This window comes from Vombatus ursinus, unplaced genomic scaffold (genome assembly GCF_900497805.2).
Source record: "Vombatus ursinus unplaced genomic scaffold, bare-nosed wombat genome assembly UNPS02000749.1, whole genome shotgun sequence".
In the NCBI taxonomy this organism is placed as follows: domain Eukaryota; kingdom Metazoa; phylum Chordata; class Mammalia; order Diprotodontia; family Vombatidae; genus Vombatus; species Vombatus ursinus.
Window position 1 is genome coordinate 11920092 of NW_020940527.1, and position 13966 is coordinate 11934057.

The following is a 13966-nucleotide window of genomic DNA, read 5'->3' on the forward strand; positions in this document are numbered from 1 at the left end:
TCTTTTTTCTATCTCTCCTAACTCTTCTACTTTAATTCTACCTTCTACCTTACCCTCTTATTACTTAACCTACCCTCACTCCAGCAACCCATCCCTTATCCTCTCATTCCCCTAAATCTAAAACCCCTTCTATATCTCCCTTTCATCCTATTCCTATACCTTCCCCTCTAAAGAGACCTCCTTTATCCTCTCTGCCCTCTATCCCCTTACAGTTTTATTTCTTTCTAAATTTAGAAGACTTTTATACTCTTCTAAATGTATATATATATTTCCCCTCTTAAACCTATTCCCAATGAGAGTAGGTTTCCAGAACTAAGAGTGGCCCTCCCCCATCTAATTCCTCTGTATTGATTCTTTCTCTTGAACCTCATTTATAAAAGATAATTATTCTTTTAGCTATACTTGAATGGTTTTACTTTTTGAAGTCATATCATACTCAGGTCTACCCTAATCTTCCTTATAAGTAACCTAATTACTAGTAACAATCTTAGACACAGGCTTTACATTTTTCATACATAAAAGGTAACTTCTATCCCTTATAATTGGTCATTGGTATGTACCTTATATTTTTCTTGGATTTTGAATGTTAAATCTTCTATTGAGTTCAGGATTTTTTTTTTTGTTTTTGTTGTTGTTTTTTTAACAAAGACATGAAAGTTAACAATTGATCAAATATCCATTTTTTTTTCCATTCAGAATTATGTTTAGCTTTGCTGGGTATGATATGTTCATTCAGAAGCCCAGTTATCTTGCTCTTTGATATATAGTGTTCCAAGACCTTCGATCTGTTAGTGTCACCACTGCTAGTTCTTTTGTGATTCTAATTGTGATACCTCCATATGTATATATTTTTTTCTTGTTGCTTGTACCAGTTTGTCTTTGATCTGGGGTTTCAGAATTTAACTATAAAATGCCTGTGAGTTTTCCTCATAGTATCTCTTTCAAGAGGTGATCAGTAGATTTTTTTCTATCTCTATTTTCCCCTCTTGTTCTAATGCCTCAGGACAATTTTCTTTAATTATTTCTTGTATTATTGTATACAGATTCTTTTTTTGATCAGAACTTTCAGGTAGTCCAATTATTCTTATGTTTTCTCTTTTTGATCTGTTCTCTAGATCCATTGTTTTTCTTATGAGATGTTTCACATTCTCTTCTATTTTTTCATTCTTTATATTTTTGTTTTTTAATTTCTTCATCTCTTATAACTTCGCTTGATTTCCCTTGCCCAATTCTGATTTTCAAGGAGTTATTTTCTTCCTTAAGATTCTGGATTTCCTTTTCTAATTGGTTGAATTTCTTTTCATAATCTTCTTTTTTGTTGTTGTTGTTGTTATTTTTCTTTTTCTTTTTAGTTTTTACTCAATCTCTCTCATTTGATTTTTAAAGTCTTTTTAAAGTTCTTCAATGGATTCTTTTTGGGCAAGTGACCATTTGCCATTACTCTTTGGGCTAGAAGAGGATTTCTTTGCTTCAGTATCCTCCTCTGAAGACAAACCCTTATCTTCTATATTCCCATAGTAGCTCTCTAAGGTTGGATTCTTTCTCCTTTGCCTGTGCATTTTTCTTTTGGTAATAATTTAGTTTTTATAATCACCTGGGGTATGGGGGATAATGCCTCTAATCCTCTTCAGTTCTCCCTTCTGACCTTGAACTCTAACCAAGACCTCCAGCCTCCTGAAAGAGCTCACAGCAGAGGTGTCCCCACCCCACTGCTTCTACACCCACCAGAGGGTGTGCTGGTTTCTTCCTGCCCCCACAATGTCTCCACAGCAGCACAGCTGGGTCCAGTGTTCCTTGTCAACAGAGGTTCCCTCAATCTTCCCCAGGTCAATGCCCAACTCCCCTCACTGTTTTGAAGGTAAAAGTTCCTGTGGCTGGGGCCCAGGCAGCCTACTAGCAGCTTGCTGTTTATTGTTAAAGTGGACCCTAGCCTGGAGGTGTTTACTCTTCACAGGGAGGAAATCTCATCCAGGATTTTTCTTCAGATCTTTTCCAATTGTCACAGGAGGATCCCTCTTCTGCCCCTACTCATTTGTTTTCATGGCTCTATGTTCAACCAGAGGCACTATTTTATCTCTTTTGTAGAGGAAAATCTTGAGATTTGAAATTTTCTGACCTACTCTGCCATCTCCCCAGAATCCTCTCCCGCCATCCATTTCATTTAGATTGTCAAATTTATTGGCGTACAATTGGGCAAAATAGCTTTTAACAATTGTTTTAATTTCCTCTTCATTTGGTGGTGAATTCACCCCTTTCATTTTTGATATTAGTAATTTGGTTTTCTTCTTCCCTTTTTAAAATCAAATAAACAATAGTTTATTTATTTTATTGTTTTTTTCCCATAAAACCAGTTTCTAGTTTTATTTATTAGTTCAATGGTTTTCTTACTTTCAGTTTTATTAATCTACCCTTTGGTTTACAGGATTTCCAATTTGGTCTTCAATTGGTGATTTTTAATTTGTTCTTTTTCTAGTTTTTTTTAGTTGTATTCCCAATTCTTTCATCTGCTTTTTCTCTATTTTATTGTTGTAAGCAATTATAGATATAAATTTTCCCCTAAGTACCACTTTGGCTGCATCCCACAAATTTTGGTATGTTGTCTCATTGTTGTCATTTTCTTTAATGAAATTATCAATTGTTTCTATGATTTGTTCTTTGACCTACTAGTTTTTAGGGATTAGATTATTTAATTTCCAATTAATTTTAATCTCTATTTTCATTGTCCATTATTGAATGTAATTTTTTTTTGCATTATGATCTGAAAAGGATGCATTCACTATTTCTTCTTTTCTGCATTTGGTTCTGAGGTTTTTATATCCTAATACATAGTCAATTTTTGTATAGGTGCCATGTACTGCTGAGAAAAGACATATTCCTTTCTATTCCCATTCAATTTTCTCTAGAGAGCTATCATAGCTAACTTTTCCAGAATTTTATTCACCTCCTTAGCGTCTTTCTTTTTTATTTTTTTGTTTGATTTATCTGGTCTGAAAGGAAAAAGTTGAGGTGCCCCACTAGTATAGTTTAATATAGATTTCCTCCTATAACTCATTCAACTTCTCCTTTAAAACTTTAGGTGCAATACCATTTGGTACATATATGTTTAGTATTGATATCATTTCATTATCTATGATACCTTTCAGCAAGGTACAGTTTCCTTCTTTATCTCTTTTAATTGGATCTATTTTTTGCTTTTGCTTTGTCTGAGATTGTGGCTACTACACCTGCTTTCTTTGCTTCAGCTGAAATGTAATAGATTTTGCTCCAGCCCCATACCTTTACCCTGTGTGTATCTCTCTGCTTCAAATGTGTTTCTTGTAAACAACAAATTGTAAGATTCTGGTTTTTAATCCATTCTGGTATCTGCTTCCATTTTATGGGCAAGTTCATCCCATTCACATATACAGTTATTATAACTGTGCATTTCCCTCTATGCTATTTTTTCGCTTGTTTATCCCTATCTCTCTCTTACCCCCCACCCTTCCCCTCCTCACAAGTGTTTTACTTCTGGTTACCACTTTCCCCAATATACCCTCCCTTTTATCAGTCCCATCTCCCCCTTCTATTATCCCCATCCCTTTTTATTTCCTTATAGGGTAAGATAGATTTCTATATCCAACTGAGTATGTATGTTATTCCCTCTTTGAGCCAATTTTGATGACATTAAGGTTTAATCTTTGCCTGCCCCCCATCTTCCCCTCCATTATGCTCTTCGATGCTTCTTTTATGTGGGATAATTTACTCCCTTTAATCTCCCCCTTCCTTCTTTTTCCAGTGCAATTTCTTTCTCACCCCTTTATTTTTTTGGGGGGGGGTATCATCCCATCAAAGTCACCTTATCCTCTGTCTACATATACTATAGTAATAAAGTTGTTAAAAGAGTTACAAATATTATCTTGCCATATAGAAATATAAAGTTTAACCTTATTGAATTTCTTATATTTTCTCTTATTTTTTTTAATCTTTTTATGTTTCCCTTGAGTCTTATATTTAGAGGTCAAATTTTCCATTCAGCTCTGGTCTTTTAATTAAAAATGTTTGAAATTCCTCTATTTTGTTAAATTTCCATTGTTTCCCTGAAAGATTATGTTCAGTTTTGCTGGGTAGGTGATTCGTGATTTTAATCCTAACTCCTTTGCTTTCCAGTATATCTTAGTCTAAGTCCTCTGGTTCTTTAATGTGGAATCTGGCAAATCCTATGTAATCCTGACTGTAGCTCCATGATATTTGAATTGTTTCTTTTTGACTGCTTGCAACACTTTCTCCTTGATCTGTGACCCCTGGAATATGGCTATGATGTTCTTGGGAGTTTTCATTTGGGAATCTCTTTCAGGTGGTGATCAGTGGATTCTTTCAAATTCTAATTTGCTTTCTGGTTCTAATATATCAGGGCAACTTTTTAAAAATAATTTCTTGAAAGATGTCTAGGCTTTTTTTTTTATCATGGCTTTCAGGTAGTCCAATGGTTATTATATTATCTCTCCTGGATCTATTTTCAAGGTCAGTTGTTTGTCCAGTGAAAAATTTCACATTTTCTTCTATTTTTTTTTTTTTACTTTTTTGATCTTGTTTTATCATACCTTGATGTCTCATAGAGTCATTAGTTTCCACTTGTTCAATTCTAATTTTTAAAGAATTATTTACTTCAGTGAGATTTTATACTTCCTTTTCCATTTGGTGAATTCCATTTTTTAGGGAGTTATTTTCCTCAATAAATTTTTGTGTATTTTTTCCCATGCTATTGACTCTTTTTTTCCCCATGATTCTCTTGAATTACTATCATTTCTTTCCCCAATTTTTCTTCTATTTTATTAATTTGCTTTTTAAAAGCATTTTTTAAGATCTTCTAGGAATTTTTTGGGGCCTGAAAGCAAATTACATTTTTCTTTGAGGCCTCACATGTATCCATTTTGATACTATTGTCCTCTTCTAATTTTATGCCTTGATTCTTCCTATTACCATAGTAACTCTCTATAGTCAAGCTCTTTTTTTTGTTCATTTTTTCCTGCCTTTTTATGAATTGTTGTTTTTATGTAAAAGTTGGGATCTAGTCCTTCACTGTCCCAAGCCTTTTGTGCTAGAGCTCTGGGTCTTACTGGGCTTCACGGCTTAGTTGCTTGCTTTATCTGGAGGGTAGGCTTCCTTTATGGTTTGCACTGGGAGGTGGGGCCTCCCTATTGTCCTCCCCTGGATGTGAGGGTTAGCTGTTGGCCTGCTCCAGGGGTGGGGCCTTACAGCTAGGTTGCTATGTAAATAGTCTTTCTGGTGGCTGATCCTGGAGGAATAATTTTGTTGCTTGGCTGCCTGAGGCAATGGGACCCTGATGCTGAGTTGCTACGGAAACAGGGTCTCTCTGCTGGTAGGCCCCAGGGATGGGGTCTTACTGTTGTTCAGCACTGGGAAGAGGCTTCACTACTGTTCAGCAATGAGATCAAGGCTGCTGTTGCTGCTCTTTCCTGCCAGACTGGTGAGCTGCTTCCCTGCTCCTAGATCAATTCTGAGGTGGTTTTCTAGTTCTTCAGAGGGGAACTTGGAAGGGCTTCAGAAGGTTCCTTCTTCACTCTGCCATCTTGTCACCAGAAGTTTCCTTCTCTTTTTGTGTTTCTCCCTCTCTACTTTTCTCTGTCTCTCTGTTTCCCTTTCCCACTGTCTCTGTCTCTCCCTCTCTACTTCTCTCTCTGTCTCTATCTCTCTGTCTCTGTTTCCCTCTCTGTCTTTCTTTCTTTCCCTTTCTGATCTTTGCTGTTGCTTCAGCATTTGTACTGTTGGCTCTAAGGGCAATATGCTATAGTGGAAACCATGTTGAATTTAGAGTCAAAGAGCCTGAGTTCAGTATCCAACCTTTCTTGTTACTATCCGTGTGACCTTGGTCAAATCACACTTGGTACCATTAGTGACACTACTCTTGGCCTCAGTTCCTCATCTGTAAAATGAAAAGGTGAGACTGAATGGCCTCTAAGTTCTGTCTCAGATCTAAATTCATGATACTATAACACTTGGGGCATGTGGGAGAAGCTGCTTCGATATTTCTAGAAAAGTAAGCTCATAGGAGAGGCGACGTGGGTAGTATAGGGGTGGGAGATGAAGCAGATAAAGCCAAAGGTTACAACAAATTACCAGTAGACCAACCATGATACTACTCTCTCCTGTTCATAAATCTGCCTTTGCCAGAGGCATTAGGATTAAGTTTGGAGGAGGTCTAGTAGACCTCCCATGTTGTCATTCTCAAGAGACTGGGGACCATGTGAAATGTCCTTTACTTCCCTAAATATTGCTTTATGGATTTGTCAACTACAGACATTATCTAAACCTTTTTTTAAATGAAATTTTATTTTTAAAGTTATTAAGCATTTTTCTTCCTCCTACCTTCCCTCTACTGAAAAAGAAAAAAGATAACAAACATTCCCAGTCAAGTAAAACAAGTCTCCTATATTGGCCATATCTAAAAATGTGTCTCAATCTATGTATTTTATCTTCACCTTTTTTGAACCTCATAGACTTGGAGAATTTTAGAGCAAGAAGGCCCCTTAGAGATCAATAAGTTCAATGCTCATGTTTGTCATTCTTCTTCATCCCCTTCATGACTCCCTAGTCTTCAGTTCTCCTCCCGTGGCCTACATGTATCCAGACTGTTTCTCTACTAATAACACACGAGTCCCTTCTTAACTAAGCTTGATATCAACTGATTCCTTGGTCTTTGGCAGAAATGTGAGACTCTTTTACGGATTAGAGGGAGAACTAGGAAATTTGTTCTCTATCCTACAGACAGACTTTCCTCTCCCAGTGGGTATGAATAGTGATCTCAAATACGTGTGTTACCAGCTTTGTTTATTCATCTTATTGAAAGGGTTTTTGAGCTTATTACAAAGTTGTGAGTTATTTTCAAATAGCCTTATCCCACTGGGAAAATCATACCTTGTCAGTATATGGTATAGACTCATAAGGTCCCAGGAAGTCTATTTTTAGTTCATCCTTGATGTTAGTCACTTTGTCATGCATTGGCCCTTTATTTTGCCATATGTAGAATGCAGACATTTTTAAAGTGCCCTCAAAATAAGTGCGGCCAAAGGAATGTAAAAATCATTAGGATGGGAGTCAAGACTCATCCCAGCCAGGTAAGTAGAGTGTCACAGTTGGAGTCAGGAATACTTAGGTTGAAAACCCAACTTCAACACTAGCTGAGTAACCTTTGACAATCCACTTGATCTCTATGAGCCTCAGTTTCCACAACTGTAAAATGAAAGGGTTGAACTAGCTGGCCTCTAAGGTCCGTCCCTACCAGCTTGAAGTCTATGTTCCTATGATCCTATGAACCAGCTGCTTCATTTTCATGTTCTCAGTTTCCTCATCTGTAAAGTGAGGGAATTGGACAAGATCATCTCCAAGCGTCCCTCCAATGCTAATTCTTTGTGACTGATGGAAGTAGTACTTGCTGTTCTTACGCTTCTTGCTTTCTTTTTCAGGCATCGGAACCTCACCTTCCTGACCATGTTCCACCTGAGGAGACCAAGAAGAAAAGGCTTCTTTCTCTGGACACCTTCAGAGGGTGAGACTCTTCTTCCCTTAGGAGAGCTTTGGAAATGAAAGTTAGAGAGTCAGTAACAGGCACTGGCAAGGTGGTAGTTGCACTAAAATCAATGGTACCTCTTGGATTAGAGCTCTGTGATTTCAATCAAATGAAGCATCCAGCATCCTCGATGTTAGAAGGGTGTGGGAAATTTCTAGTGGGCTTTAGATGACACATGCTTTCTGAAATAACCCTTGTGGTAAAACCCATGTAGGTAATATGTTTTAACAAACCGAGTCTTTCTATCCTTCTCAGGGCTATGGGAAGTTGTGTTGCATTTCACATGGTGAGGCTGTCTACCATGTTACAATACCAAACCTCTCTACCCATGTCATCAGTATATCCTTTGCCTTCTGACTTCTTTTCCATTGCTCTTCTTGGTCATTAAGGCACACCAAAGATTAGCACTAAAGGAGAACATACTGAAGCAGAATGATTTTAGCTTTTTTCTTACTCCCTATTATCAAAGAATTTCAGAGCTGGAAGGTCCCTTAAAAGTCATCTGGTCCAAGCACCCTAATTTACAGGTGACCAAACTGAGATGATACAAAGCTGGGAAGGATATTGAGCATGGTTTTTGACAGAAGTGGGTTCTAAGAAATCTCAACAGGCTAGAATGATAGGATAACTCTAAAAAGGTGACATTTAATGGAGATAAATGTAAGGTTCTACATAGAATCTAAGAAATCAACTGAAGAAGTATAGGATAGAAAAGGTATGGTTAGAAAATAAAACTTGTGAAAAAAGATCTGAAAATTTTAATGAACTGGAAGCTTAATGTGATTGAACAGAGAGATATGGCAACCAAAAAAATAAAATTAATTCTATTGTTAAGCTGAATTAATAAGGGAACCGTGTCAAGAATGGAGGAGTCAAGGGCCCCACTGTAATCCATCCTGGTCCGAGCATGTATGGGATATTATTATTATGCTTGATTGTAGATGCTACATTTTAGGACATAAATTAACAAAACAGAGCTCTCATCCAGAGGAAAGTAATCAGGATGATGAGAGGATTGAAGACTATACCAGATGAATATTAGGTAAAGGAAAAGGGAATATTTAGCCAGAGTCTCCTGACTGAGCATTTTTTTCTTGCTGTTCCCCTGCCTGGAATGATCTCCCTCCTCATCTCTGCCTCCTGGCTCCCCCGGCTTCCTTTGAGTCTCAGCTAAAATCTTCTCTTCTAAAAGCCTTCCCCAGTCCTCCTTAATGCTAGCACCTTTCCTCTGAGATTTTCCCCAATTTATCATGAATATAGTATGTTTATACATACTTGCTTGAATGTTGTCTCTTTAATTAGACTGTGACCTTCTTGAATATGGGGACTTTTCTTTTCTTTGTATCCAAGGCATTTAGCACAGTTCCCAGCACATAGTAAGTACTTAATCAATGCTAGCTGACTGATTGACAGAAAGAAAGATGTGGATGTCAAAAAGCAATGTGTAGTAATTACAGAGAGGCAAATTTGGACTCTATTTAAGGAAAATCTTCCTAGAGATTAAGGGAAATAGTAGAATGGGATAGATAGATAGATTTCAGGACTTCCTATCACTGGAGGTCTTTAAGTAGAGGCTGGGTTACCACTTGTTGGGTACCGCTTATAGGGGCACAGTGCCCAATTCAGAGGTTCTAGGATTCTGAGGTGAATTGAGTTGTCCAAGTTGAAAGAACAAGTTTACAAAGTGGCAGAGCCAAGCTTAGAACCCAAGTTTCCTGATTCCATGTCTAAGGGTTTTGTTTTCTCTAAACTGGGATGCCTATTTTCTTCTCACTGTGACTTACTGTGTAGAAATACTTTCTGAAATATTGAAATGTGAGTTTTATTGAGTCATTGAATATTGAAGTATGAGTCTTCCCGTGTGAAAAGACCCCCTCTCCACCTTAGTCCCAGAACAGCGGACGTCTCCCCGAAAGAGCTGGAGCTTGCAAATGATTGTAGCAGAGGTATCAACTTTGTCACTGAAACAAAGAACTGAAGCCAAGTTTGCCCCTTTCAAGGCACCCTGGTCCCAGTCTGCTTTCACATAAATGCTTCCACCCTGTGGTGAATCAGGTAACTACGCCATCACCATCATCTAATGATTTGGTGCTTTCTCGTCAATCACTATCATCATTCCTTACATTTGTATAGTGTTTTTTCCATCTGTTATTTCCTTTGAAGGGCCTAAAGATGAATCAAAAACTGTATCTGGGCTACAAAGTTTGGGGGTTCCCTCAGTGACCTCTTGGGGATGTTGGGTGTGTCTTGGAATATTTACTGAGTTGTTACCTGGTTCTTCCAACTGTGGCAAAATTTCAAGCAGGGGAGAATGGAAGAAATTAGAGTGGGTGCAAGTGGAACACTCTACTATGCACATTGAGTATCTTATCCTCTGTCTTTACAAACCTCACGCATTTTCTTTTTTATTATGACACTTTTGACAAACATCAATGAATGTAAACATTCCTTATATGACAAATAGAAAAAGAGAGTTGTATGTGACACCATTGGTCTCTAGTATTTCATACAACTTATTTTTTAAAATACATATAAAGATAGATAGGTGGTCAGGTAGGTAGGTAGATATGTAAGTAGATAGCTAGATATGTAGGTAGACAGATATGTAGATAGGAAGGCAGATAGATATGTAAGTAGATAGATAGATAGATAGGTAGACAGATAGATACGTAGGTAGGGAGATAGACATGTAAGTAGATCGATAGTAAGTAACTTAGTTGCAACCTTGCCCTGCTTGTCTGGGTCCCTTTTGAACTTCTTTCTATTCTCTTCTGTGAATTTTTAGCATTCCATTGATGTTCTTTCTTTCTTGTTGTCATTATCATTAAGCTATTTTGCTCTCATAGCTCACCTCTCCTCCCCTGCCCAGAAGCCTTCTTTTGTGACAAATGAGTACAGAGAAGAAAGGCAAAATGATACATTGTCTATTTCTGAAAATGAACGTCTCCTCCTGCATTTCTAGGCCATCATCTCTTTGCCAAGAGCAAGCAGCTTCATCGTTCATCTTCTGGAGTCGTGACTTGGCATTGCATCCAGTAGAGTCTTTCAGCGTTTTTTCCTTTTCAATGACCTAGCCATTATAGAAATTGTTTTCCTGCTTCTGCTCACTTTACTCATTAGTTTACACAAATCTTCCCAGGGTTCTCAGAATCCCTTCCTTTTATCATTTCTTATTCAATTATATATAAATACTATCATTTGTTTAGCCTTTTGCCATTCACCACCTTCTACAAGAAGCCTTTCCTAATCCACCTTAATCCTAGATTCTTTCCTCCATTGTTTTTTATGACTTTGTCCATCTTTCCTCAATCTCCCCCTCTCCCTGCTGTCTCTCTCTCTTTGTCTCTCTCTCTCTCTGTGTCTGTCTCTGTCTGTGTGTCTGCCTGTCTCTCTCTGTCTCTGTGTCTGTGTGTATGTCTCTGTCTGTGTCTCTCTGTCTCTGTCTGTCTTGTGTCTTTCTGTCTCTTTGTCTCTCTCTGCAAATGGTTGTTTTCATGTTGTCTCCTTCATTAGACTGTGAGCTCCTTGAGAGCAGGGACAGTCTGTTGTCTGTCTGTCTGTCTGTCTGTCTTTCTTTCTTTCTTTCTTTCTTTCTTTCTTTCTTTCTTTCTTTCTCTCTCTCTTTCTTTCTTTCTTTCTTTCTCTCTTTCTTCTGTCTTAGCACAGTGCTAAGTTCTTTCCTTTAACAAAAAAGAATCATGTTCATTTTAAAGAACCAATTCTGGCCCCATGTCTTCTGTGAAAACTTTTCAGCCCAGAGTGATCTTTCTTCTTAATCTACACTATATCACTCACTTAATACTTAATGTAGTCTCTTAGAGTTGGACAGCACTTTAGGCTTCACCTAGGTCAACTCTATATTAGTTTTAGAGGCGAGGAAAGAGAGACAACCAGTTAGGTCAGTCAACAAGACTTTATTAAGCACTTAAAGGTACTGGGCTAACTAGTGGAGATCCAAATACTAGCAAAAAGATTGACAGCCCCTGCCTTCAAGGAGATTATATTTAGTGAGGAAAGACAACACATAAATGGAGAGCTGAAAAGGGGGTACTGATGCAGGCAAGGTGGCAAAGTCCTGAGAATGAAGGATGACTTGGTCTAGGCCCTTTCCCAAAATGGATGTTCCTGGAAGAATTTGCCAATAGAAGAGTCCCATAGGGATAGAGAAAGTTGAGTCATGATGGCAAAGACCAGAGAAGGAGTTAAGGTAGTTAATGTAAGAGCTGAGACTAGAACTCAGGCTTCCTGATTTCCAGTCCAGATACAAATAAATCTTTAAAATTAAAATGGACCATAGATATCATTCAGTCCAATCCTCTCATTTTAAACACAAAGTAACTGAAGCACAGAGCATTTATGTGACTTGCCCATGGTCATGTAGGGAGACGGTGATAGAGCTGGGACAAGAACTCAAGTAGCCCAATGCCCAAATCCAGCAGTCTTCCCACTGTGCCCTGATTATGTGTGATGATACACTGCCTCAGATTATAGGATCTCTGGATCAGAAGAGAACTTGGAGTTTATTGAATCTGATCCTTATCCAAAAGAGAATTTACATCATGCCTGACAAGTGGTTCTCCAGCTTTTTTTTTTTACCCCATTTGGGGTTTCCTTGGCAAAGATACTGGAGTGGTTTGCCATTTCCTTTTCTAGCTCATTTTACAGATGAAGAAACTGAGGCAAACAGGGATAAGTGACTTGACCAGGGTTGTACAGCTGGTAAGTGTCTGAGACCGGATTTGAACTCAGGTCTTCCTGACTCCAGGCCAGCCACTCTATCCACTGTGCCACCTAGCTGCCCCTTGATCTGGGTACTCTTTCTTGTTAATCATTATTCTTCCTAAAAATGCCTAGAACTCAACACAATACTACAGTTGTGGTCTGATCAGGACAGACTACGGGGGAGCTATCAATTCCCTAGCCTTGGATACTATACTTCTCTTAATGCAGTCCAAGGCTGAGTTAGGCTCTGAGTGATTTCTTATTTGGAAAAAGGACCCACAGCGTTCAAAAATCTTTGTATGCTGTCCAATCATCTGTCGTGGTCCAGAGGGGTAGAAGCCTAGAGAACCCAGTTATCATGGGGTATAAAACCCTTATTTTCTCAGTGCTGGTGCTTCTTATCCGAGGCCAGCTCTCCAGTGGAAGTTGCAGGGGGGAGAAGAAGGTTCCAGTTAGGAATGGGTTTGCTGGTCCCCCACCCCCACTCCCTCATAGCCTCCTGGGCAGCCCAGGCCCTAAAATTTCTAAGAGTCAACTTGCCTTAATGAAAAGACAGAGAGGTCATGAGTTGGTTAGGAGGCAATTTACTTGTGTCCTGCAGGCTCGTTGGGTCAGGGGGGAGATGGGCCTGTTTGGGGATGGGAACAATGAGCTTTTATTGGTAAGAAAAGGGATGAAAATGAACTTGCTACAGTCCATGACCACAGCCAGCTATAATTAAGTTGGGGGGAGAGGGGAGTAGGGAGGAGAGCTTTGAAGGGCCAGCACCCACCAGCCAGAGCTGAGCTAAGAGCAGCACCTCTTCAACCCTGAGGCTGAGACCATGGCAGTCTGATTCATATCTATCCTTAAACAAACATTGCCCTACACAATATGAAACAACAATATTTGGGATATTCCCCCACTATTCATAAAAGTGGCAGCTAGGTGATACAATAGGTAGAGCTCCAAGCCAGGATTCAGGAAGATCTGAGTTCAAATCTAGCTTTAGATACTGACTAGCTGTGTGACTCTGGACAAGTCACTTAATCTCTGTCTGCTTCAGTTTCCTCAACTGTAAAATGGGGATAGTAATAACACCTACCTCACAAGATTGTTGTGAGAATCAAATGTGATAATAATTATAAAGCACTTAGCACAGTACCGGGTATGTCGTAAGTGCTACATAAATATTAGCTGTTGTTATAGTGATAAGAAAACTATGCTTTTTATCAATAACTATTCTACTTCCAAGGCATCATGGTATAGGAGAAAGAGTTTTGATTTGGAGGATTGAACTTGGAGTCATGGGGTTTGAGTTCAAATCCAGCTCTACCACTTACAACCTGTGTGAACGTGGACATATCATTTAATTTTTATTGGTCTTAAACTTTTCATCTGTAAAATGATTTGGCCTAGATGACACCAGAACCCCCCTTCTAGCTGTAGAGGAGGAATCCTATGATCTTTTATTATTTCATTCTGTGAGGAAGTCAAATGAGGGGATTAAATGATCTCTCTGCTTCTGTACCACGGCCCTAGGTCTCTCTGACTGCAGGCCCAGGACTCTTCCCACTAACCCTGCCATCTCACACATGCCTGATGCTGCTCACAAGGTGGCTTGTCCAGGGTAACTTATGCCCACTTACTCTTGGAAAAAAGAACCTTTGCAGATGGAGACTAGCCCTCTAAGGCCCA

At 38.7% G+C, this 13966-nt stretch overlaps 1 protein-coding gene across 1 annotated transcript in view; it reads left to right on the top strand.

Annotated features, from left to right (window-relative positions):
* Nucleotides 1–13966, top strand: part of LOC114042653 (heparan-alpha-glucosaminide N-acetyltransferase-like) — a 354161-nt gene that overhangs the window by 147283 nt on the left and 192912 nt on the right. The window contains exon 7 of the mRNA XM_027861344.1: nucleotides 7464–7546. Coding sequence (XP_027717145.1) covers nucleotides 7464–7546 — 83 coding nt within the window. The remainder of the gene's footprint in view (nucleotides 1–7463; nucleotides 7547–13966) is intronic.